At 38.6% G+C, this 27,735-nt stretch overlaps 1 protein-coding gene across 2 annotated transcripts in view; it reads right to left on the reverse strand.

Annotated features, from left to right (window-relative positions):
- Positions 1–24,807, reverse strand: part of LOC120534249 — a 125,472-nt gene extending 100,665 nt beyond the window's left edge. Inside the window, exons 1-2 of one of the 2 annotated variants that reach the window (XM_039761682.1) lie at positions 24,366–24,807; positions 5,569–5,663 (exon numbers count right to left, since the gene is read on the reverse strand). In XM_039761682.1, the coding sequence (XP_039617616.1) occupies positions 5,569–5,663; positions 24,366–24,600 (330 nt within the window). In that variant the 5' untranslated portion in view covers positions 24,601–24,807. The remainder of the gene's footprint in view (positions 1–5,568; positions 5,664–24,365) is intronic. The other variant, XM_039761683.1, reaches the window with a different exon arrangement.
- Positions 24,808–27,735: the final 2,928 nt, after the last annotated feature.

The following is a 27,735-nucleotide window of genomic DNA, read 5'->3' on the forward strand; positions in this document are numbered from 1 at the left end:
GGCGCTTTCTAAATAAACAGGATTCTGAGAAATTAATTCATGCATTTATTTCTAGTAGGACTGACTACTGCAATGCGGTGTTCACTGGATGTTCAAACTGTTCTTTATACAGCCTCCAGTTAATTCAAAATGCTGCTGCAAGAATTATCACAAGAACAAGAAAATACGAACACATAACTCCAGTTCTTAAATCCTTACACTGGCTCCCGGTTAAGTTTAGGGCAGATTTCAAAATCCTCCTTTTAACATTTAAAGCATTAAATGGCCAAGGTCCAGCTTACTTGTCTGAACTTATCATGACTTACAAACCAGAGCGCATATTAAGATCTCAAGATGCCGGTCTGCTTATGATTCCAAGGATTAATAAAATAACAGTGGGAGGTCGAGCTTTTACTTACAGGGCCCCTAAACTGTAGAATGGTCTGCCTGCTACTATAAGAGATGCCCCTTCGGTTTCAGCTTTTAAATCCCGGCTGAAGACTCACTACTTCAGTTTAGCATATCCTGATTAGAGCTGCTGACTGTACAGACTGCATCTATGTTGTCAGTCATTAACACTAAAACATACTGTAAGTAACATGATAGTTATAATTTGATACTAACCCTCACGTTCTTTAAACTTTAAACTTTAACTGTTACATTTTTTAAAGTTTTCAGTATTGGAAAGAAAGCTACAGTAACTTTGCATAATAGCATTTTTTACAGTGTGGCCCGCTGATGCACGTATAGCAGTCGAAGCGGCCCACCAATGGTAGTGATTTTGACATGCCTGATCTAAGATGAAACACTAGCATGTTACATTAAAGACACAATCAGTCAGTCTTTTTCATAGAAGCACCTGCAGATTATAGTATATTTTATTCACTATATTTCAATATATTCTCTAATCCTTCTTATTCTAATTTAGGGTCGTGGGAGCCAGTCTATAGCAGCACTAGATGCCAGATCATTGCAGGGCTCATTCACATACACATGCAAACCCAAAAGGGCCAATTAAGAATCACCACTTAATCAAAAAATAAAATCTTTGGGAATATGAAAGAAAAACACCTGTGGGTACTCAGTGAATGTGCAAAAACACACACCGGTAATGAGACCTGATGCTAGGATGCTAGACCCATGAAGTAGTAGTGCTAACCATTGTATTGCGCTGTCATCCATACATGCAAAGCTGGAGGAATTAAAATATTAACAAAAAAAGAGAAATCACTTACTATGTGGGTGGATGGATGAATGGATGGATGAAAGGAATCACTTTAATAGCCAAATGTGTTAACACATTTCAAGGAATTTGGCTTAGTTTTTGCTAACATCAGGGGTGCGGAAATACAACGCCCGACTCGTCCGACACAGGTAAATTGGGCGTCGGACAAGCGTGTTTTTGTGGTTTCAGTTTTCCGCGGACAAGGGCAATTTCCTGGAGAAAAAAAAAATTCTATGTGCTGTGCAGGGCACATTTTTTCCACTACTTCCAAATTTTAAACATTTGGGTACGTAGTTCGTGTGGAAACAGTCTACTTAGGCATGTTCTTCATGTCTCAAATTGGTCTTCAATATTGTTTACAAAATGATGACTGATTTTTCAAAGGGGAAGCACACTTACGGTCTTACATAAGTATTTTACCCTACTATTTACACGCTTGGAGATGCGGCCATTTTTTTTGATGCCGACATTACGATGTAATCTGATTTTTCAATATAATCGATAACTTTTACATATCTATACTAATAAAAGGCAAAGCCCTCACTGACTGACTGACTGACTCATCACTAATTCTCCAACTTCCCGTGTAGGTAGAAGGCTGAAATTTGGCAGGCTCATTCCTTACAGCTTACTTACAAAAGTTAGGCAGGTTTCATTTCGAAATTCTACGCGTAACGGTCATAAAGGAAACCTACTTATGTATATATATATGGCCATAGACTGCAGCTCGGTCGCTGTGTGAAGCGAAGTTGCGTCCCTCATCGTCATGCCTCCCATGTAATTGAGTGCCTGCCCATATAAGGCCGTCTGTCGGCAGCAATCCAATAGACATGCTGCTGCTAAATATTCGCAGGTGAAGGACTGTGCTTATGAAAAAGAAGATGAGATACTCAGGAATAGTCTAGTGTTTGGCACAAACTCAGAGAAAGTGCGAGAGAAACTTTTAAGTGCTGGGTCTTAGCTAACATTAAATAAAGCTGTGGACATCGCAAGATCGCACAAGATAGCACAAGCACAGCTGAGAACCTTCGATGCATGTACTCTGAGCGGCTCATGTGAACTGACTGTGAACGCAGTACGCAGAGAACAAGGAAGAGCTCCAAACAGCACTGAACAAAAAATGCATTACACAATTGAGAAGGCAGCAAAAGAATATGAAGCGAGTGACGCATACAAGCATATTCATAAGTGCAGCTACTGCGGAAACAAAGCACGGTATAAGCCTTAAGTTTAAATTAAGTTCATAGACACGCTGCCACTGGCGTTTGTCATGCCTACGACGAATATGATATTCACGAGATACAAGTTTAATGAGAAGACGCATTGCCAGGTCTGAGCTAGCCATTAAATAAAGCCGTGGACATCGCAAGATTGCACGAGATAGCACAAGAACAGCTGAGAACCTTCGATGCATGTACTCAGAGCGGCTCACGTGAACTGACATTGCAGGACTGGGAAAGGTAAACCCGTGCATGCAGTGTGTGATGTCTCAGATAAAGAGGAAGACGAGCTGCTTATTGATGCAGTAGGAAATGAACAACCCTCTGACGCTGAACAAGCCTTTGTAGACATATCAATAGGAAAGCAAGGTGTAAAGCTTAAGTTTAAATTAAGTTCATAGACTGCCACTAAATATTTGTAAGCAAATCCACAACTTAATACCGGGAATGCCTGTTAAATATCTTAGATTCATGAGTACCAATTTGGGTAGTGATCACTTCGATGAATGAAACCGGTTATCTTTACAATGGTTGACAAGCATGGAATATAACTTGAACACAACACATCCTCCAAATACGAACCTGATTGAAAGAAATAATGATAATCAAATCCTTGATGACAGCAACACTCATAACAGTGACAAAACAATTACATTGACAATTATGTTGCGTTATTTTTAAAATGTTTCCTTTTCTTTTTCATAACTTCTTTAACACACTACTTCTCCGCTGCGAAGCACAGGTATTTTGCAAGTTATTGATAAAATTCATTGTTTCTATATAAAAATCCGGTCATTTTACTTACAATGCAAACGTTTTCACCAAATAACAAAGCTTGTTAGGCAGTTAATCTTTCCAGAAATATGCGATTTCACATAGGCTGTGATATATTCAGAAGTTAAGAAATTTATTGCGTGACAACATCAATTCTGATGAGCTGTCTATAGATCGTTTTTTATTAGAGATTTTTTCATATAAAACAAGTTGGTTTCCCGCTGTCAGTTTATTAAAAATAAAGAACAAAACATTCTAACGGTTTCCAAATGTTATGAAATATCTATAAAAATCTTCTCTTAGACGTGATTATTTTTACCCAACAACATCAGTAATATTTACTTCTTTGGTAAATCATTCCAGGAACCATGCAGTTCAGCTCAAGCAGAAATGAACAGCATTCAGCCCATGCTGTCTGAGATGGTAAAGATTCTTGGGGGAGAAGATGTTGCAAGACAAAAGCTGAAGAACATGGCAGAAAATGAATCAGGACAGTGTTCTGTTATGTAATTGTAATATGTGAAACAGAACTAGTGTAGCTGTAATGAGGGCATTGTTAATTAGTGAGTTAAACTGATAAGGGAATTGTTCATGTAATATTCTAGAGCAAGGTGGCAAAATACTACTCCCTGAAAGAACTTTTTCAGTTTTAAAATGGAAGGCAGTTTTGATATCAATAAAATTTTTCACTTTTGTTATTTGTTTATGGGCAAGTGAATTTAACTGGCGGACAAGTGGATTTTCTAAGTTTACTTGTCCATGGACAAGTAGAAAACAATTTGATTTCCACACCCCTGAACAATGACATTAAATTCACATACATAAAAACAACCATTGTAAAAAAAACTTAAAAACAAAGACATGAACAGTAATATTATACTGCAGTTCAAGTGCTAAACACCAACAATTCTTAACAACTGAAAATCCACTGACAAATGTTACGTGATGTGGATTTTTGGAAAAAGATTAAAGGATAATTAGAATAACAAGTTAACATCTTGCATTAAACTAAAGTTCTCTGCAATGTTTCCCTGAAGTGACAGCTTGAAAGATGGGAAGGATGGGAAAAGTCATCAGTAATCATGCTTGTACACTTCCTGCTCCTGGAGCTATACACATTTTGAAGTTTAGGAAAGTCACAGGCCATGATCTTTTCAATTGACCAAATGATACACGCCATACCATTTTCTAAACCTACTTAATCCTAAGCAGTCCCACAGGGGGCTACAGCCAATCCTAGAAAGCAAAGGACTCATGGCTGGAATAACCCCTGGATAGGGCGCCAGTCCTTTGGAAGTTGAAGACACTCTCACACATGCACACATACACTCTAGAGCAAATTTAGCACCACCAGTCAACATAACCTGCATGTCTTTGGATTGTGGGAGGAAACGGGAGCACCCGGAGAAAACCCACACAAACATGAAAATGGAAACTCCATACAGGACATAAACATGGCCAAGGACATAAACTGTGGTCTCTCTATTGTGAGACAGCAGTGCTACCACTGCACCACCATGTTGCTTAAATAATACATGCAAATTGAAAACAAGTGAATCACAATTCATGCAGCAATAGAACATTACTTGACAGAAGAAAGGCTAATTCAGAGTGACACCATACTTAGCTCTGCTGTCACAATGAGTCAGTGTCTTTTTTGTGATATGGAGTCTAAACTTACACCTAGCAATGCAATGCTTTGATTATATACTGCAGCTCTCTTGGTTGTATATACAATCAGAATGATCAGATTAATTGAACATAACAAAATTAAATAATTAATAAAATGCAACTGTCAATCCATTATCTGAATCCCCTGTATGTTTCCAGGGCTGTGGGGTCAATACCTATCCCAGGAAGTGTTGGGTATAAGCCAAGAGTCCAAGGGTGCTAATCCATTGCTGGAAATACTCTTAAACACACATGGTCAGTTTAGAGACACCGGTTAACCTAAGATGGACATCTTCTGAAAGTGGGAGAAAAACTGGAGAATGCAGAAAAAGGCCCACCCAATTATGGCAAGAATATGTAACTCCAAACCGATGCTGACTGGGCCAGAATTCTTAACCATTCTCCTGAAGCGACAAAACAGCAGCAGTAATCAATGTGACACTGTGCTATTCTTAGTGAATATAGGTAGAAATAAAAATGTACAGTAATTGTTCATATATTTAAGACCGTTTTCAAACTTTTTACATAATATGTGCAGAAAAGCCACCAGTATGTAGAACTGGTCTCAAATATGGAGGCCTTCTCCACTCTTTTTTACATGGTTTATTTTTTACTATATATTAAATGAAATGTATTATAATAATGTATTAGACTGTAACTTTGCGCTAGGTAAGATAAGCAGGAAGGGGAAACACCTACCTCATCAACATTATAGTTTTGTCTTGGCCATAGGTCCACAGAAAGACGTGCCATAGCAGTCTGAGCTCGAATATTGCTTTCACTGCCGATTGAACCTAAGAAATAATGAAAAATGTATTCATTCAAAATCAGTAAATTAAAGAAGAATGGCTTTAGAATATATTGGTAACAAGAGCGGCCATTATTATATAAGGAATCATGTCACGAAACAAAAGAATTGCATTTTCTCCATATAAGACTACATAGCTGGAAAGAAGAAAAATTAATGTATAGACTGGAGCTATTCAACTTTGTGTTCTAGATTCCTAGAGTCTAGATACACTAAGTAGGTTTTATATGCCAGTTGTTTTATCTCTGCTTCTGTTTAGGTAAATTCCCATTGGAAATAAAATTAAAAACTGAAACGATTTGTCACTTTTTGTTTAATTCAGATGCTATTAAGGATGGGAGGTCAGTGATAAGTTTTCCTTCAGTTCTCCAGTTTTCTTCACAGATCCTGATATGTCAGTTAAGTAATTTGCCAACTTTAAACTGAACCCATAAGAATGAGAGTAGAGGTGTGTATGGGTGTGCTATGCAATAGGTTGCCACAACATCCAGGGGAGGTTATTGCTTTGTGACCAGTTTTGTCAGGTTAGACTCCAGCTCCCAATTCTCTGAACTAGATAAATGGAAGTTAGCGCTTTTTAGGAGAAAAATTAGCATGGTTTACAGCCAGAAGATATGGCATTTATAGGAACACAAGGCATGTTCCAGGATTGCTGTGAAGTGGCGATTAACCAGGAGATAGTTAGCCAAGAATGAGTCTTGGTCTGGCAAAGCAAGGAGTTAAAACAGTATAATCAGAAATCGAAAACCAGCACAAGTGGGGCAAGATGTTAATAAGGAGCAAAAAGAAGTCAGAACCAGAAGCACAAACCTAACACATGGGCCAGCATGAATTCAGAAACTAACTACTATAAAGAAGTCTTTTTGAATAATTGTATCCAACAAGGGTACATGTTATTGTCACTTCTGTGACGTAATCTGTGCACATGCTCAAATAATGTCTCCAAACAGTGATGCATAAATGAAGAAAACAAGAGGCCAGCCAAAATAAACTTTATCAAATTAAGTTAAAATAAATAATAAACCAAAGACAAATTAATTCTTTTGTGAATAAAAAATATAAAATGCACAAAAACACATAACAATGTGTTGATATAACAGAATTGTTGTTTTTTGTGTTTTGGAATATGAGTGATTTACCTTTACCTAGCAACATAATATTTAGGAGTCACATACAGGAATGCTAACTGAATAGCACTGGCCTAGAATTACGTTTGAAAAAATAAGGAATCAGGAAGGCTCAGGGATACTTAATTATATACTAAAATGTAGTATACAACAACATCAATGCACTAATAGCACACTACTCTGTCCACTAACTTGGGTAGTAAATGCTAAAGGGCATTTGCAAGACACGACCTTAGCCATTTAAGAAGAGAGGAACTCATGCTGGTTCAGGGACAACTACAAGTACTAGTGTGAGTTTTCAGAGTAGGCAGTGAGTGTCTCTAATTACCCCATTTCCAGCAGAATGAGAGATAAAACCTGCATAGTACCATCAAAATTACAACAAAATTCCTCCCTGACTTGTAGGTGACAGGAAAAGAACCCCAAATGGAAGAAATTGCATACTGCAGCCCAATACAGAGTTCAGGAACGCCAAAAATATATTAAGGATCTCCACTTTCTTTAGCAAAAACTCAAGGTTGCAGTGGTTCCACAGACCACCAAGGGGCATTCTAACCTGGCAGGCATAGGAACTTTTAGGTGCATCCCTGACATCAAAGTAATTCAAAAACACCTTGATGGTAACCCAAGGATGGAATTTAGATGCCTTTCTCTTGCAGTGTCTGTTTGAGTTTGGATTCAAATGAATTAGTGCAAAGACTCGATTGGCAGAAAGCAAGATACCAGAGAACTCAGAGACAGACAGAGAGGACTGAATTGAATATGGAGACTGCATTGCATTCTTAGAACCTGATGTGGTGAAAAACCATTTCACTCAGTACATTAGTGGCTACCATTATTGCAAGGTCAGGCCCTGTTGGGTAGAAAAGCTTTATTTTCTTGTTTGAAATATTTTTAGTTATGCCATTCTTTAATTTCTCACTTTGTTTAACCTGTCCTGTGCTGCATTAATTTATAATAATTTTGGACTTCCTTGCCATTTTTGTATTCTTGTTGAAGCACAATGTTTATGCCTGTTTTTAAACATTACATTGATATGAACTTCACAAAAAACATATTGTCAGGTTAGAAAAAGTGTTGAAGATCCCAGCCACTCATGTCACAAATTAATAGTGCTGTGGCTATTGAGATATTTCTTAAAAATCTTGACTAACTACTTTATTTAAACAAGTGTTGAAGACTTTTGAGGCATTACAGAAGGGAAGTCAGATGTAACTTGGGTCAAACAAGGGAAGACAACAGACTTGTCATGTTTTTAGAAGCAAAACTAGAATCACTTTGTTTAAGAAGCATTTACAAACTCTCTTGTTTTGTAAATAACTTCTTTGTAGCTAAGAAAAGAGTAGCTGGTCTGTGTTGATCAATTTTGTAACCTTGTCCTGCACACTTGTTTTAAAACAGTCCCCAAGACTGATGTTTACTCAGTTATCTTGTTCTCTTGGGTAAGTTGTTTTGGATAAAAGCATTTACTAAGCAAATAAATATAAATCATAAAAAGAATTCTCCAAGCCAAAACAGTGCTCAAAAATTATTTTTTTTATAAAGTCTTTCATTTATGTTTCTACAAATTTTGGAATAGTTAATGTTATTTCTTCACAATCATTGTATTTATTAATTTGTCACATGGTTCTAAAGTGAAACATTTTTATAACTTTGGTAACACTTTATGTACGGCAATAATGAATCTACTGTTCATTTACTATTGTGTATGTAACAAGACCTTAACAAAGGCTTCTTTTGGTCTTCATAACACTTACTGTATAAAACATCAGTGAAGTGTTTATTCATCTCGGCAATGTGACCTACTAACAAATCTTCACTTTCTCTTGATATTACATAGTTAGTATAACACCTTTGAATCCTTCATATTAACAAGTAAGATAACCACCATGTCAATATGCCACACTGTACAACTATGAATAACCTCTCTACTGTTGTTTTCTAAGTGTTATGAAGACTGAATGAGCTAAATGAGCAATAGATGCATTTTTGCAGAATCTAAAATAAATATTACCATAGCATTTAAAAAATATCTTACATTTTTTTTAAGTTTGGGCTTCAAAGGATTATATCAAAAGTTTCACTTTTCATATTTCAGGCATCTTTGGATACCAATTGACCACTTTTGGAATGTGCCTATGTGTCACAGTTTTGTGACAAAGATCACTATAGTTGAGAACATTCTGTCCAACATAGATAGCTACAAAAGCCATAGATATACTATGTATAATATGCCTATTGAGGCAGGGTCAAGGTTTTATTGGAATATGTTTTAAGAATCCCTGAACATGCTTTTACTACTGTGTGAGTGAGCGATGATTGTGAGTAAGCCATGGCATGAACCTGAAGACTTAATTACTCAGAAAATGATGTGCTCAATGCAAGTAAAACTTTGCCATTGTTTTTAGTATTGTAAACATGCTAGAAGCATATTGATTTTGAACAGAATCACTCCAGTAAATTATGCTCTATAGAGATAATAACTTAATTTTATCTACATTTTTGTTCCTTTCGTCAAGATAACTGACCTTGGAGAATTTAATGTACATTTTTCCAGTATGTTAGGGTTGTTTAATTTCATGCCAAAGAATAAAATATTGTTCAATGCAGCATGCTACCGATAGGAAAGTTATATGCTGGGAACATCAGATTCTTCTTATTTGCTATACAATTTTTACATGAGCAGGCAGTTTTATAAACACAAAATTTAATTTACTGTGTGTAGTGCAAGTTCTATAAGCAAAATATTAAAGTACTTACTTTTTAGCTCTATGTAATTAAAATGACTATGAAAAGTATTTTATGACAAGTATTATGTAATATAAATAATAATGGATTGCTATACTTCATCTATGTTAGCTTAATGTAATTAGTTATAGGAATAACCTCTTAAAGCTTATTAATAGACCACAACAAAGTTTAATGTTATCTAATAGGGACTTGATTCAAAAATCTGAATAGGAGAAGAAGCACAGAATCTATATGCAGTATGTCATTGTGAAGCCACTGTCTAAATAATGTTTAATATTATACAGCAGATGCTGTCCATTAAAAATGTGGTCCTTATTTTAGTGAGGTTTTCAGTTGTTGCCTTCATGTATTTTTTATCTTGTTTAGAGATTAAATATTATTGCTGAAAGAACAGATTGAAGAAGTGAATTTGTATGCACATAGTGCCTTCCAGATATACATTCATGTTACATTAATGTCATATAAATATGCACAATCACATTACATACATACAATTTCATGTAATGTATTACCTCACATCCTAGTTTACAAATGATTAGATTATGTTAATTTAGTTGATAAATCAACAATGCCTGAATGACAAATCCACGTCACCAGGATGGCACAGGGTAGTGGTAGAACTCACAGAAAGTCTCCAACACTGACTGAGAGAGAGGTGGAAAGAGATGGAGTGAGAAAGGCCAGAAATGACAAAATCTTGTGACTACTAGAGGGCACATTCTCCCTAAAGCAAATGTACAAGATTGTGATGTCCTGTGATTATGATTAGCTAAGGATTAGGCTAGAGAGCTGCAGGCAGATCTGGTCCATTAAAGACAACAACTAATTCAGTTTTCTAAAGGTAGAGAAGCACCAAGGTCCAGTAGAGACAGTTCTACCCTGTTGTCTTTGATGAACGAACATCACCATCAATCCCACAGTTATTCATCACAATGAAGGCCGCATTGTCCTTCTGCAGAACTGACTGCTTGATGCTAATCAGTCAGGGTTCAAGAGGGGCCATTTCACCATTCTATAGTTACCAACAAGTTGTCTGTCCTCATCCTGGTAGATCTCTGGTTTTTGAACTTTCAACTGCTTTTTTTAAATAACATTTTATTAGAATTTTCTGGTTTTGGTAATTGGGTTCTTTATAACATCCAGGCACTCTAACACCTGATCTGCTTCCTGAAAACATATTTGCTTAATCCCTTTAAGTAGTTTTGATCTCTCTTCTCTTTTTATTAAGTATTTTCAGATAGCTCAAATAATTGTATCCGTTCCCATCCTTCTACATCTCTCCTCTGCCACTGACATAGTCAAAAATCAGATCCTCTTTGTCACCTTCTCTAACATTAGCATCACTAGAACTACCCTCAGGTGATCCAAGTCCTACTTTTTTAGAGATTTAAATGTGTGTCCTGTCAAGGACAGATGTTAAGGGTGTACCAGAAAAGCTTAAGGGTGTCCCAAAGAACAGTTTTGGGTCCTCTTTTCTTTTTTGTATACACCTCCTTACTAGGCCCAATCATCCTGTCTCATGGTATTAGTGCTATTATGATTATATGTAGCTGTAACTGTCATTCTCTCCAGAGCACCACATGGTATCAGCTATAATCTTTACATGTCTCACTGATATTGTAACTTGGATGAAGCAGCACCATCTCCAGCTCAATCTGGCAAAAATGTACCTTCATATTACCCCTGTTCAGCACCCCATCTGTACTTGTTCAGCTTACTATTGCTAACACCCATCAAGTCAGAATGCAATCTTGGGGTGGTGATCAGTGAATAGTTCTCCTTCACTGACGATGTTGCAATTGTCTTTTTGTCTTGCAGAGTCACTCTTTAAAACATCCACAAGATCAGACCACATCTGACAGAATACTGAGAACAACTCTTGGTCTAGGCTTTGGTCTTGTTATGTCTTGACTGCTGCATCTCTGCCGGCAGGAGTACTAGCATGTGTCACCAGGTTGCTGCACGTGGGTCAAAATGCCGCAGCACATCTTGTGTTCAGTCATCCAAGGCATGCACATGTCACTCCTCATTTTTAGTCACTATATTAGCTCTCTGTAGCAGTACATATTAACTTCAGATCCTTGCATAAAGATTAGTCAGTGATTGAACACATATATCAATGGAGACACTTGTGAAGTCCTATGCTTCTTCTTGCCCCCCAAAGGTCTGCTGATAAACAGCATTTGGTGATGCCACCTCTGTGTAGCATCAAATCTCAATTCAGACTCTTTTCATGTGTAGCTTCTAGCTGATGGAATAAGCTTCCCACCCCCATCTGAACAACCTATTCCCTTAATGTGTTTAAGAAATGTTTGAAGACCCCCTTTTCTGTGAATTTCTTCCTAACTGATATTATCATGAGTTTGTAATCTTGGAATTGTATATAGTTCTAGTTTGTTCTAAGCTCTCGTACATGTGGTGATCAATTTTGTAACCTTGCCCTCTAACACTTGTTCCTAAACAGACCTCTAGACTGATGTTTACTCAAATATGTTGACCTCTTTTATAAGTTACTTAGGATAATAGCATCTGCTAAGCAAAGTAAAATTAAATGTGAATGTTTTTAACCTCAGTGCTTTCTCTTTTGATAACAAATTTCATCACCAGGTAAGCAGAGTTACAATGGGTACTAGGATGTGACTTAGCTGTGCCAGCACTTTTGTCACCTGGGTAAAAGAGCATTTCTTTTTTTGCTACCTAGGCTTTTTACTGGAAATGTACAAAAAAGTGATTCTGTTAGTTCTGATGCCAGCTTGAGAAGGAATTCAATAATGATCTACCGGCTTCTTTCCATCACATTCAAGTTTATGAATGCATCTACGACAACCCTACCCTTCTTTTAACATGAGTGTTTCCATTATCCTTCCAGGACTTACAATCTCTGTTGTGGACTGTGCCCGGCAGTTTATTCCGGCCAAGTCCCCCAAGCTGCCAGATGGAGCCCTCCCTGCAGTATGGAGGTGCCCCTAAGACCAGCAGGGAGTCATGGACTATGTAGTTTTTATTCTCAGCCCTGCTGGATACCACAGGGGCCGCAAGAGGGAGCTGCAGGGAGGACCAGAGACTTATTTGTACACTATGACCCGGAAGTTCGTCATAGGAAGAGCGACGGACTTCCGGGATGAAGAAAAGTACTTTTTACCTGACCCGGAAGTGATACAAGATTACATGGACTGGGGACTGGGAATACTTCCGGGTCAGGGAATATAAAAGGACTGAGGGAACTCCCAGACGGCGAGCTGAGCTGGGTGGTAGGAGGGCAACGCGTCTGGGAGTGGAGGATTGTTGATTATTGTGGTTTATGAATAGTGTGGAGTGGAGGGTGCTTAGTACACATTATTATAATAAATATAATCATTGTGGCAATTTTACCAGGTGTTTGGCGTGGTACCTGAGGGTTCAAGGGAGCACTACTGCCCCCTACTGCGACACTGTCCAGTACAGTATAAGATGGCTGACTCTCAAAACTACCTTCTCTTTAGTCCCTTTTGTCTCAAGCACACTGAAAACAACTTCTTTTAGTGCCCAGTAATCTACAGTAGAGTAGATGAAGCAGAGAGATAACTAGCAGATCATTTCCAGGACCATGGCCGAGCTGGGAAGATCAAAGACCTTGCAAAGCCTATTATAAAACACTTCACATCCCATGATCATTGCCACACTGCTCACTCTGCTTGTGTTCTTTCACTGTGTTTCAAAGACATCTTTCAAAGAAAAATAAAAGAACCTACTCTTATCATCAGCTTTTGATCCCATATTTCTCCAGATCTTAATGACTGACTTAACTTGTTCATCTTCTCTAATGGCAGCTTTTCATGCCTACTTTTGTCTCTCACTTCTTTCATCTCACTTGGCTTTGTTCCCTCCTTTCCTATGTACATTATGTATCTGCTTTTTTTTATCAGTCACAAAATTGATAAAGGTTGTGCAGCAAAAACGTTGTGTCTGTTACCTTTTCTTTTCAGCATGCAAGTAACATTTTTTCCCTTGGCAGATGTACACTGATGGGGCCCTTCACAAACACATTCTTTTCAGCTTCACTCCTCAACTCTTATATACACAAATTTCTTTCTGTTTGGGATACTCAACTTGCATGGGATTTTCAAGGGTTAAACAGCAAGATATTTATATATCCTGTAGAAAAACTCCTAATTTGCTACATGTGAAAATTTTTGCTGGCACTTTGACAATACTTTATGATGTTCTCTTATTATCAGCGTGGGACTCTATTGAGTTAGAGCTGCCTTTGCCCTTAGGAATCCTTCACTTTCTACATAAGATAAAATTGAACATGGTTTGACAATTTTTGGAACAGAGTATATGTCTGTGTGTCTGTGTATTTGGGTATTTTTCACCAACCTTAGTGATGTCAGCTGTGCTGAATTGAAGACCTTTATCATGTAATACATCCAGAGCAACTACTCGCTAGAAAAATAGACACACGTCTACACTAATGGCTCAACTGAACAAACAGTGAAAAATGGAGGTGGCAAAATCTTCATCAGGTACCCAGGAAGCAAAAAAGAAAGACTGTCTGTCATTACTGGCCTTATTCCACCAATTTCAATGCTGAGACGGTGACTATTCAGACTGGTGCAGGCCATGTGGAAAACAGCCTTGACACCTCTAACAATGCTGTTCTTTACAGACATCCTGTCTATCCCGGAGGCCCTGCACTCTGCTGGGGACAAAGAGCTGAACACGCTGTCTACCCCTCCTATTATCCCTTGCAGAGTCCACACAGTCATTCTACAGTGGATTCCTTCCCACTAGAATGTGTTAAGCAATGCTGAAAAACTGGCAAAGGAAGCATCTATAAAAGAACAGGATGACAGGTCTACCACTTACTGTGAAGTAAGGACCACCATCCAAGTCCAATCAATACACAAAGTGGTTGCACTGCTATAATAGGAATGACCCATGCCACCTGCTTACAACACCTGAGCAGGCAGCTTATCCTCAGACTCCAGACAGGCAGCAACCACCTAAACCACCTCTTCTACACCAAATCCTGGATTGGTCAGTCAGACCAGTCTCCATACAAAATGGGCAGCCAGATAACAGAGTATTTAATGCAAGACTGTCTGCTATACAATGCCATGACATGCCAGATCTGGAAAAAGGAGACACCAGTGATAATCAAGCTGTATTGCAGCCTGAATGACCTACAATGTACAGCAATATTTATCCAGTAAGCAGTCATGCCCTTTTGAGTAAACATCAAGAAGAAGAGAGTTAAGGGGTGTTAGCAGCAAGACAGCTGCATGAAAAAAGATGTGACTTTCTAGTCCTACCTCTTTACCATTTTAATATCTTCAATGAAGGAAACCATGAGTAAGAGAATTAATTAATTCAAAACTGTTTCAAATGTAGGGCAAAAATTAAGTCCAAATATTTCATATTTTTAGATATATACAAATGTAAACATGGTTGCCTTTAAAGTGGACTAAAATATGAAACATAAATATCCACTGCATTGTTTCTTGCATATTATATTTTGCTAAATTTACAGTGTACAGTACTCATGTTGTGAAGACAGAGAATGTCATGTGCTGGCCACATCAGATTTTTAAAATACCATTCATTCCATCCATCCATTTTCCAACCCACTGAATCCGAACACAGGGTCACGGGGGTCTGCTGGAGCCAATCCCAGCCAACACAGGGCACAAGGCAGGAAACAATCCTGGGCAGGGTGCCAACCCACCGCAGGACACACACAAACACACCCACGCACCAAGCACACACTAGGGACAATTTAGAATCGCCAATCCACCTAACCGGCTTTGGACTGTGGGAGGAAACCCACACAGACATGTGGAGAACATGCAAACTCCACGCAGGGAGGACCCGGGAAGCGAACCCAGGTCTCCTAACTGCGAGACAGCAGTGCTACCACTGCGCCACCGTGCCGCCCTTAGTATTCATTCCATCCTGGAATCTGGTCAAGGAGATCTTCAGTGTCAAAACACTGCTGCTCTGTATGTATCTGTGTGTTCAGTAATCACATGTCTTCATCCTTTAATCCAATTTACAAAGCTTTAAAGATGAAAGTCAACCTCTGCAGATCTTGCTAAATAGAATTCAATGGGTGCAGTCAGGAAATGAAGTTTTGTTTTGTAAGTCTCTAAATTTCAGTCGTCATAGTCTGCTCTGACAGTAAAACAATAAGCTACGTTTGCATTCTTGCAGTATGTGACAGTGACAGGCTCATTACGATGATTAAACTAGACTTGTTTAAACTTGTCGGTACACTTAACACCTTCCTAAAGAACCTGATCCATGCTATTATTTAACTGGTCATTGCAGTTGGAGACTGAAATACAATAAATCTTGCCTACCAATTTGAGAAATTATATTTCCAAACAGCTCTGTATGCTTGGTTACACGGAGGTCGAGCAGACCTAAGGAAACTGAACACCATTTTGGCACCGAAGTGGGGTATTATTCAGAACCAATCTAATGTCTAGATTAACAGTGTATCTTTATTTCTGCCACTGAGCCTTGGAATCGCATTATGTTTCTCCAGACACACAGTTTAAATGTCCATTTCTAGGTATGTCTATTAATCCATGTCAATATCTAATTGTATGTCATGTGATATTTTATTATGTCATCCTAAAAATTGTATATTATTTACTCCCAAATAAAAAAAAAACATTCTTGCATAAATTAGAAGCAGAATGTTAAAAAGTGAGATGTGACACCTGAAATAAACAGCCTTACAGAGATGTTTATCATCTTGTAATCTTTATGATTTTACATATTGTGTTGTCCAGTAATTAATAAGTTAAAGAAATATCCTGAATTGAATTGAACTTGAGGATATAACGTTAATGGTAACACTTCAGGACAGGGGCTTTAAGGGCTTGTCATGGTCCGTCTATTAGTCACTCATTGCTGTGTAACACAAACAAGGCCTTTGTTAGGGTCTTGTTACAGAGTAGTAAGTGACTGATGGATGACCTATAGGTAGCTCCATTCTAATCTCATCGGTGCTTTGTAAAGCGTATTAGGACCCAACAAAGGGTTTTTTAAGGTCTTGTTACATAGCAGTACCTGACTAACAGAGGCTGCCCCTATTTGAAGTGTTAACCACATTAATTATGTAGCACCTTTTTATTTTACTCAATCTGAAAAGTATATACTGTATGTTAATGCCTAAAAATACCTCTCAATTACAAATATAAAATTAAAAGTATACTGTGCTTACTATTTGTATATGTGGGTATATATGTTATGAAACATGTTTCAGTTCTTTAGTCTTCAACAGGGATGTACTTGAAATGGAGTTTTATAGAAAAGATTTAAAAGTGACAAAGGGTTTGGGGCAAGGCCAGCTGAGATGAAAGATACAAGTCCAAAATAAGATAGATAGATAGATAGATAGATAGATAGATAGATAGATAGATAGATAGATAGATAGATAGATAGATAGATAGATAGATAGATAGATAGATAGATAGATAGATAGATAGATAGATAGATAGATAGATAGATAGATATTCTTTATTGTCATTGTCACTTTTACAAAGGAACAACGAGATTGAAAGTGCAGTCGACTCAGTGTGAGGCATAAGAGTTAAAAGGTCAAGAAAAAAATAGAGATTAGAGAATAGAGAGAAAATAATAACAAACCGAATAGTAATAAAAGTACTTTACAAAATATACAAATTGCACTTGTTGGCTTAAGGTCTATATTGCACATTGGGAGAATGATATGGAGCAGTTTTATTCTGAGTTCAGGGCCATGATTGCTTTTGGATAAAAGCTGTTTTTATGGCGGTTTGTCCTGGTTTTCAATGCTCTGTATCTCTTGCAGGATGGCAAAAGCTGGAAGAGGCAATGACTGGGATGTGATGAATCCTGTGAAATGTCTATTGCTTTTTTGCAGCATCGATTTGTTCCAGAGTGGGGATGGTACAACTAGTTGTTCTCTCCGCTCTCCTGATGACCCTGTGGAGCACTTTCCTTTCTGAGGAAGTGCAGCTGCCGTACCACACACACAGTCTGTATGTGAGCACACTCTCGATGGAACAGTGATAAAAGGTAAGGAGCAGATTTTTGGGGAGATGGTTCCTTCTGAGGATTCTCAGAAAATACAGTCTCTGCTGCGCCTTCTTCAGCAGCTCCTTGGTGTTGGCGCTCCAGGTCAGGTCATCCTCCAGCTTAATGCACAGAAACCTGAACACCAGGACCCTCTCCACACAGGCCCTGCTAATGATGAGTGGCTGGATGTCAGTTTTATTTTTTCTAAAGTCAATAACGAGCTCCTTCATTTTTGTGGTGTTGAGGAGCAAGTTATTGACTGTACCACTCTGACAGCCGCTCCACTTTGTCCCTGTATGCCAGCTCACCCTCCTTGCCCGAGATGAGCCTGACCACCATCGTGTCATCTGTGAACGTTATGACCTTGTTGCTATGGTGAGTGGGGACACAATCATATGTAAAGAGGGTGTAGAGGAGCAGGCTGAGCACACAAATAATAATAAAAGGCAGACAATACAGAAAATAAGGATGAAATTAAAAAGTCAGTCATGCACTGCTTGGGGAGAATACAATGAACATAAAGGTTGAATGTGTTATTTTTCCTTTGGTAATATATATGTAGTATATACTGCACGTTGTGACAAAGTCTAAATGACAAAGTTTTCTCAGACGGAAAAGGGAGAACAAAGCTGGCATGTGTCAGATGATGTCTTTAACAAGGGTCTTACAATATAGGAAAACAGCACACAACCATGCTATGCAGTCCACCTGAAAAAGACTATGTCAGTTTCAATGTCAACTTTATTTATATAGCACATTTAAAACAACATAGGAATGCTGTGGCCAAAGTGCTTTACAATAATAGAATTAAAGAAAAACATACAATTAACATGAATAACATAAATATAAATAAAATAAATGAACATAAATAAAATAAATAATAAATAGAAGTAATGTTACATAATCACAATGAGGAAATCATCAGTATTACTAAAGATCACGGAATGCAAGTGAATAGAAATGAGTTTTTAATCTTGTTTTGAACAGTTCAATTGCAGACGACTCCTTTATGTAATGAGGTAGACAGTTCCACGGGCGAGGAACAGCAGCTGCAAAAGCTCTGTCCTCCTTAGTTTTACACTTGGTACGAGGGACAACAAGAGACAACTGACCAGAAGATCTAAGCACTCTGGATGGCTGGTGTAAAACACACAATTCAGATAAATAGGCAGGAGCAAGCCCATGTAAAGATTTAAAAACTAGCAACAAGCTTTTAAAATCAATTCAAAAACTGACAGGCAGCGAGTATAAAGAAGCTAATATTGGAGAAACAGAGTCATACTTTCTTGCCCCAACCAGAAAGCGAGCGGCAGCATTCTGGACCAACTGTAACCGGTGTATGAGGGATTTGCTAATCCCAGAATACAGTGAGTTGCAGTAATCAAGGCAAGAAAAGATAAAAGTATGAGTAGCTTTCTCAAGATCCCTAGAAGATAAAAAGGCTTGATCTTACCTAATAGACAAAGCTGGAAAAAGCAACTCCTGACTACAGAATTAACTTGTTAATCAAAAGAGGTTACTGTCAAAGATAACACCAAGATTGCGGACTTGAGGTTTGCAAAAGACAGAGAAAGAGGGGAGAAGTCCCAGACCAATTTGGGCTTTAGCTGATGGACCCACTATAAGCACCTTCATTTTATTTTGATTCAGATCAAGAAAATTATTAGCCATCCAGGATCTTAGTTCAGAAAGACAGTTGTGCAGTTGATTTATTGCAGAGTTGCAGACGGGAATATAAACCTGTGTATCATCAGCATAGCAGTGAAAAGAAAGGTTAAATTTCCTAAAAATAGCTCCAATAGGGTGAAGGTATATAGAGAATAAAATAGGACCCAAAATGGACCCCTGAGGAACACCACATTAAAGTCACTGAAAAGTGTCTACCAGTTAGATATGACCTGAACCAGTTAAGAGCAGCCCCTTTAAGCCCAACAAGATGTTCAAGCCGCAACAGCAATATCTCATGGTCAACTGTGGTAGTGGTAGTACGCCCTATAAAGAGTGCAGTTAAAGAAATGTGCCATAGTGGACTGACAGGAGGACATCTTTATGGTTCTGGCTTTGAGCACAGGGAAACAGTCATGCTGGAACAGAAAAGGGCCCTCCTCAAACTGTTGCCACAAAATTGTCTAAAATGTATGCTGTTCCATTAACAGTACCCTTCACTGGAACCAATGGGCCTAGCCAAAGCCTTGACAAACAGCACCAGACCATTATCCGTATAGGACTATGCAGTCCAGAAGATAGTGATCTCCTGACATCCACCAAATCCAGATTCATCCATCAGACTACCAGATAGTGAAGTGTGAGTTATCACTTCAGTGTCCAATGGTGGTGTGCTTCATACCACTCCAACTGACGCTTTGCTTTGGACATAGTGGTCTTAGGCTTAGATGCAGCTGCTTGGCCAAGGAAATCCATTTTGTTAAGGTCCTCATGCACAGTTCTTGTGCTGATGTTGCCTCCAGAGATAATTTGGAACTGTTGTAAGTGATGCAATAAAAGACAAGTGATTGTTTCACTTTATTTGTTTCTGCACTTGGCCATCCCGCTTTGTGAGTTTATGTTGTCTGACACTTCATGGCCCAACTTTTGTCACTCCTAGATGCTTCTATTTCACAATAATAGATAGCACTTACAGCTGAAAGGGTGTAAATTCAGCAAAGCAGAAGTTTCACTTACTGCCTTGTTGGCAATGGTGGCATTCTAATGTGGTGCCACATTTAAAGTCACTGAACTCTTCACTATTAATCATTCTCCTGGTAAAGTTTGTCAATGGAGATTGCAGGGCTATGTGCTTGATTGTATGCACCTGTTAACAACATTTGAGCTAAAACACCAGAACTCAATAATTTGAATGGGGGGGTCACATACTTTTGGCCACATAGTATATCAAGTGAAACATGATTATATTCAGATTTGAAAGGCTTTGTTAGAAAAAAATACTCTTTAAATGTGTGTATATAGGATATTAAATAGCACAGTTTCTCAGATCCACTTAATTGGCCTTTAAAGATGTCAGAAGTCGTGCTGGAGGTAATGGACACAAGACAGAAAACAATCCTGGTGGGCCAATTTAGAATCACCAATTAACCTAACATATTCAGTGAGTCTTTGGGATGTGGTGGAAAACAGGGACACTGGAGTAAAACCACACAGACATGGTAAGACTCAACACAGATGGAGAGTGAGTGCAATGTTTTAGCCCAGGACACTGGACTGTCTGGCAGCAGCACTACTAGTTAGCTTATTACACCTCCTGAAATTATTTATCTTTATTTCAGTTAAGAAAATTAATTCATAGATTCAGAGTGAAGCCACAACTGAATGTTCCCCTAAGCAGTTCGTTCATTAATTACAGCTGAACTATAAACTTTTCAACAACTCGGTCATGACACAGAACTGCTGAACTCTGTCATTCCAGCAGATATGTTGCAGAACATTTGCTGCTAAGATGTTTTCTAGTGATGCAGCAATTACTGTAGATCTACAATGGATTGTTCCTTGTCATGTAATAAGCATCTTTCTTAATTAAAATGTAAGGCATTTTTACTGTATACAGTATATTCTGAAAAATAGATATTAAAAAAAAATGTTGATTACAATGTGTGACCACTTTTGCCATTTATATTTATATATCACCTTTAAGCAAGGCAGTTATTCAATACTAGCCAACCCGCGGTGTACCATATGCCGCATAATCAGGCCGATTTTTTAATGATTTTTAAGCACAGGGAGAAAAATTAACATTTGAAAAATCGGTAATGTAATAAATCTGCAAGAAAAGCAACATTGTAACAATGCACGGAATGAACCAACACACAATCGTCCGTGACTGAAAACTGGCGGACCATCCTCGCGCCTTCTCCTGCCAGACGGAGGGATGCGAGTGCACTGCGCTCAGGCGTGGAGTGTGGAACGGCAGGAGAGGAGAAGGACGTCCACTCAGCTCCCTCCATCATGCTAGTCTGCTGATTTCTCGTTCAGTTTGCACTGCCCGCTCATGTGCCCACCTCCAACTCATCACTGGAGTCGCTGTTGTCTTTACACAGTCCAGATGCACCTGCGACTCACGTAGACATTTCATTGCTCTGTGCGGTTTTGGCTGCTTTTCTATATATAATCCACCAAGACACCCGACCACGGCAGTAGTGAGGTGGGAGAGGGGTGTGCATAAAGGGTAGGGACGTAATGAGTGGGAGCGTATGAGTCGCACTTAGTGGGAATTCCATGGTTTGCAGCCCAAATTGGGTTCAACGGCTTATCTACGCCCCTCTGCGCCGGGTAGACACACGCTCAATCTCATGCATAATTATTAATTGAATGCTAAACACTTCTGGAAAGACGCGGTTGTCTAAAACGGGTTGGTGTGAGAATACAACAGTAAGTGAATGAAAAGATGTAACTCTGGAGAGAGCAAAATACAACACAATAGTGAAGCTGCGGCATAACAAACGCTGCATAATTATTTATTGATGGTTGAACATTTCTGGAAAGACACAGTTGTCTAAAAAGGGAGGGTTTGAGGATACAACAGAAAGTGAATGAAAAGATGGAACTCTGGAGAGAGCAACATATAATTGTCCGTAAGTGAAGAAGACACATATCTGTCGCGGATGCGAATTGTTGTATGTAGCGTATAAAACAGTTTGCTATGGTGCATGTGGCCGTGCGTCGTAACCGAAAACTCGGTTTTTAAAGACTGCTTACTTCATTGTGTTTTAACCTCAGTTGGAAAGGATTGTTTTAAGGATCCCATGGGATACCCCTTGCAAACCGTTTTACATGCTGCATATGGCGACTCACCTCCGCAAGAAACTTGCCTCTATGAACAGTCAACGTGGCTCGGAGGTGCCAGGAATTGGTGGGCGTGGCTCCTTCCTGCGTGTGCCATTGGTGTCTTACTTGTCGGCGGCTCAGTGAATCCAAGCCCCTTCCGGCGTGCTTTCCATGGTTGTCTTGCCTTAGTGAATTATATATATAGATTATACTAAAAACCTTTCTTGTATTTAAATATGTGTGTGTTTATTCAAAATATTATATTCATTGTTAAATATGATATTGTATTGTGATCTATTTAGTCCTGCAAAGCACATCTGCTGGTGCATGCTGTTAAATGGTTCTATAAAAAATAAAGAATAATTCATTCATTCATTGAATAATAACAATGAAAAGTATTATACTGTATACAGAATTGAGAACAAATGTAAAAGTAAATTTAAAGCACATTGCTGCCAGATAGCAATCAGATAATACACACTTCACACTACACAAAGTCAATGTAAATAACAGGGTATTACTAATAATGATGCTGGATAGCATGCTGGCACAGCAGTTAGTGCTGCTACCTCAAGTAGCCAGTGTCACATATGTGCGCATGGGAGCCAGTCAATGGGCTTCATTAAATGTGTTTATATGCCAAAGGTGGGAAATGCACACTAATGCCTTTTCTTCTTCCTTTACAAATCCTCCAAAGAAAAATTCACCTGGCCCCATTTCCAGCTCCTCTTCCAGTTCCAACACTGACCTTATTTCCAGTTTCACTGCAGACCTCCCATCCAGCCTCATCACTGACCTCACTTCTGGGTGAACCACTGAAGACATGCCTCTTCCTGCCTCCCCTCTATAGAAGGATCACTCCTGTTTCATCCTCAGTCACTTTTGAACACAGTCGAATAAGTCTACTCATTTTGTATTGCTATTTTTATAAGTATACAGGGTGGATCCCCACATCTTTATCTTGTCTTAATTTTCTGTCTCATTATGCCAGTAACTTAGGTGTGAATTCCTTACCCAGTCATTGTCTGTGTGGAGAACGTTCTCTCCATGCCCATGTGTGTTTGCCTCCAAATACATTTCCAAACACAGGCAGTTAGGTTAGCTGTTATTTCCAAATTAGGCCAACGTGAACGTGAGTACAGCTGTGAGTATGAGTGTGTGTGTGTGACACAGACATGGGCCACATGATGGACTAGCATCCTGTCTGCTGTGGCTTCCCTCCTTGTGATTGTTGCTGCAGGAATAGGCACAGGCTGCTGAATATTGCACTAAGCAAGTCTGAAAATGTCATGTTATTTTATAATACTTCTGTTCACATTTAACAAGGCAAATGTTGTGCCATTTGTAGAGCTAACCAAACCAGCCTGATGGACAGAATGGCTTCCTCACATTTGCCAAACTTATCCAATAAGTTATAATTAGGTTCATAATGTTGTGAAGAGAATAGAATCAAAACAATAATGCACAGCACATAACTTGTGTACTCTTTACAAAACAAAGCACAGAATGTCCTCTATAATAGTAAGAAAGAAAATGTGTAATTCATTATATAACCTTAAGAATAAACGTCCACATTCAAATAATGGTTATGTTAAGGTTATGCAAACAATGAATCGGAACTGATAATTAAATAATATATGGCTGAAAGAAAATATAATAAATGCCCATGTACCTGTCTTTCATGTTAATTTTGTTTGTTTTCCTGACGCGTCGCACGTTCCAGCTCAACTTCATCATTGTTTACTTTGCCACTGATTACCTCTGTGCAAATAGCGAGAACAATCTACTTCTCAGACACATAATCATTAAACATTTACAAAGGAGACATCCTCACAAGCCCAACCAGATAAGTTGAGTGTGCGTCTGTCTGCTTCACAGCCGCTTGTGTTCGCGGGAGCGCGACCAGAACCAGCCAGAGGCTCCCCGGCCAAGAAGCCCGTGAGTGCGGATTGCATTTCACGCTCGTGCCCGCCTTTAATTACCTGCCGCCCAGGAAGCTCGTGTTAGCCCGAAGTCGCCTCTTGCAGTCGCGGCTCGGGGACCGAATTCGCCGTGTTTCCATAAATCTTTCTTGCTCCAAAACAGCTCGCCTTTTGGAATGTCCTGGTCTGGGAACGTGCATTTCCCTTGTATTTGCAGAGCAGCCGGGTGCCTCGCTTTTGCAAATGAGTGCGAGATATTCGGAAGACTCCCACTAACGATGCTGATGCCGGCCATGCTCCGCTTTCGGCAGCTCGGAGTAAGCGGGTAATTTCACAATGCCTACTGTACTTTTAGCGTTTACAATGTTTAGAACTGAGCACATTGATGGACTGTCCGCTGTTGCATTTGTCGTAGTCATGGTAACGAGGCTTCGACTATTAAGCGCCCAAAAGGTCAGCGTAGCGCCTCCCCCTGCTGGTGCCTCTCCAATGCAGACTTCGGGTGTTCGCTTTCTCGGCTCTCACTTCAAAGTGTCGCCGCCGATTGACAGCATTGAAGGATGTTGCTACAGTGACGCACCATACTGTCACTAACAAGCACAGAACACACTGCATTCTCACTCTCCGGCTTGGACAAAACTTTTATTAGGCTTAACAGGTTACTCCTAGAGATTTTCGTAAAATGTGTAAATCGCTGCACTTTCACGTTATACACCATGCATTATCGTTACTACCAGTAGTAGTGTTATTAGCATTATCATTCCTGCGTAGTCCAGTTATCATTATTACTACTACTACTAGTAGTAGTAGTAGTATTAGTATTGTCGAGAGGAAGAACCTGTCAGTTCGGTAATAATAAAATAAAAAAACGAACTATCGTTCTGTTCTTGTGAAGAATATTTTCGTATGGATTACACTACAAAAATGCACCATAGCTCATCATCAGTTTCTTGAACTTTTCTAATATCATAAATATGTAAAAATGGACTACTAGTATAATTCAAACTATAATTGTCAATTGTACTTTGCAGTAACAATAAACCACCCAAAAATGCTTAGATTTGGTCCACTCTTGTTTGCTTAATCAGGTCAGAGTATGTGGGAGCCAATGCCTAATCTGGCAACATCATGCACAAGGCAGAGACGCACCACCTCTTTTGTAAGTAAGTTCCTTTGGATAAAAGTGTCTGTTAATCAGATAAAATATGTACATGAAGGGATGGCAAATCAGCATGGGATGCACGCATAAACGTCTTTATTCATACTAGGACAAGTCAAAATCATTGATGGGGGGAATATATGAAACTAATAAAATAAGATTTAGGGCCCTTAATCCCGAAGGGGCCCCAGGAGCAACTTTAGTCCAAATTGTTAAATATTTTACACGTCTATAGTATGAGAAAGGGTTTTTAAAAATAATAACATTAAAAATATAATGTAATTCAATACAAAATAACAGTTAAAATTAAAAGGTTATTAAAGTAGGGCAGCACGGTGGTGCAGTGGTAGCACTGCTGCCTCCCAGTAAGGAGACCTGGGTTCACTTCCCAGGTCCTTCCTGCGTGGAGTTTGCATGTTCTCTCCGTATCAGTGTGGGTTTCCTCCCACAGTCTAAAGACATGCAGGTTTGGTTGATTGGTGATCCTAAATTGTCCCGTGTGTGTCCTGCAGTGTGCTGGCGCCCTGCCCAGGATTTGTTCCTGCCTTGCACCCTGGGATTGGCTCCAGCAGACCCCCATGAACCTGTGTTAGGATATAATGGGTTGGATAATGGATGGAGGTTATTAAAGTATTATGTAAGCCAACCATAAATGAAAAAAGTTGAAATTAAGGGTTTTTAATTCTAAATATATTTACTATAAAATAATTATAAATAAATTAAAACACAATTAACATTAATGACAGAAATTGAATTTTGTATTAAAATTGTGTATCTTAGGATTTCTAGAATCAAATAAATGAAACCATATTGTGAAGGACAACATTTCTATAACTTTTTATTTGCACTAATAATCTTATAAAACCTTCACTGCCCATAACCTGAAAAATGTAAGACAAGAATTTTTTATTCACACCATTGACTTTGACATGTGAGATAATCCAGTACAGCAATTTTTATCAAAATGTGAGCTGTAGTGATTAAATTTTTTTTTTTAATTTGTGGTGATCTGTTGTGGAATGACCCTACTAAAGAAGATAAACAGTGGTCACCCATGGCTCATTGCTGGTTGCGAAGGGTCCCAATGAGAAATATCAGGGCCCCAAAAATGTAGGCCTGCCACTCGTTAACCTGAGTAGCATGTCCACTATTAAAAATACTGTTTCTTTAATTACATTTTATGTTTCTTTACTGGGTTATATGGTTCCTCATTGAATAATTGCTTGACAAGGCACCATTTAATTCTTGGAAGAGTACTTTGCACATGAAGTTGGTTGTTTGTGCTTTTAAAAACTTCCTTACATACAGAAAAAATCTTTAACGTATGGTAGGCTACCTACCATCTTAAGAAAACCTGAACTTAGCCTGTTATTTTTATAGTGCTATTAAGCACCATGAGTTATTTTAAAACCATAACTGATTGGTATTTAACAAATCTGTTACCACCTGTTCATGGTTATTCACTGTATGGAGCCTGTTATGCATCCACATAAATAAAGGTTCTTTCTACAACCTTCATGTGGATGATCCTTGTTGGAACCAAAAATGATTCCCCTATGGTATCACTCTGTAGAACTGTGGCATCTTTATTTTTAAGAGTGTCTTTGAAATATTGTGGGAAAATCACAGTAAGTGGAAACCTAAGTGGGGAGAATGTTCAAAGTCTTACTTACACTGTGTATACAAATATATAAGTAAAGAAATGCTTTATAATGAATATGTAATGTAAGTGAATCACTGCTGAGTGTGTAAAAGTCGGCCCAGAACATTATTACTGCTATAGAGCCCCCCTGCTACAGAGCCTCCTTCTGATAAGTACATATAAATTCAGAACCCCGTGAAAATCAGATTCCCTTGGACCACGGGAATATATCCTGGAAAACACAGACGCAAAACAAGCTTCGACAGGGCTTCCGTATATATCTCATGCCATTTACTAGTAAATGCGTATTTTATGCGTTTATTTCATCCATGGGTTTTCAAATCCGCTTAGTCCATTTTAAGGACTATATTCCGTGCCAGTAATATAAAAATAGGCTACTACAACGAATGACTCGTGTCTGAGAATTTAAAAACTGATTATTGCGTATTCGTCCACCCTCTTTTCAAATATATTTGTGAAATGCAGATCATGTAGATCAGAAACCTCTCGCAAAACGAAAACCAGTTTATAGTACTAATGCTCGGTTGCCTTTGACTCTGCAGGGAAAAGATATTTAATGAAAAATACAAATTGTTAAAAGAAACTTTAATCATTCGTACGTTTCCCAC

Source organism: Polypterus senegalus, chromosome 8 (assembly GCF_016835505.1).
Source record: "Polypterus senegalus isolate Bchr_013 chromosome 8, ASM1683550v1, whole genome shotgun sequence".
Taxonomy (NCBI): Eukaryota; Metazoa; Chordata; class Cladistia; order Polypteriformes; family Polypteridae; genus Polypterus; species Polypterus senegalus.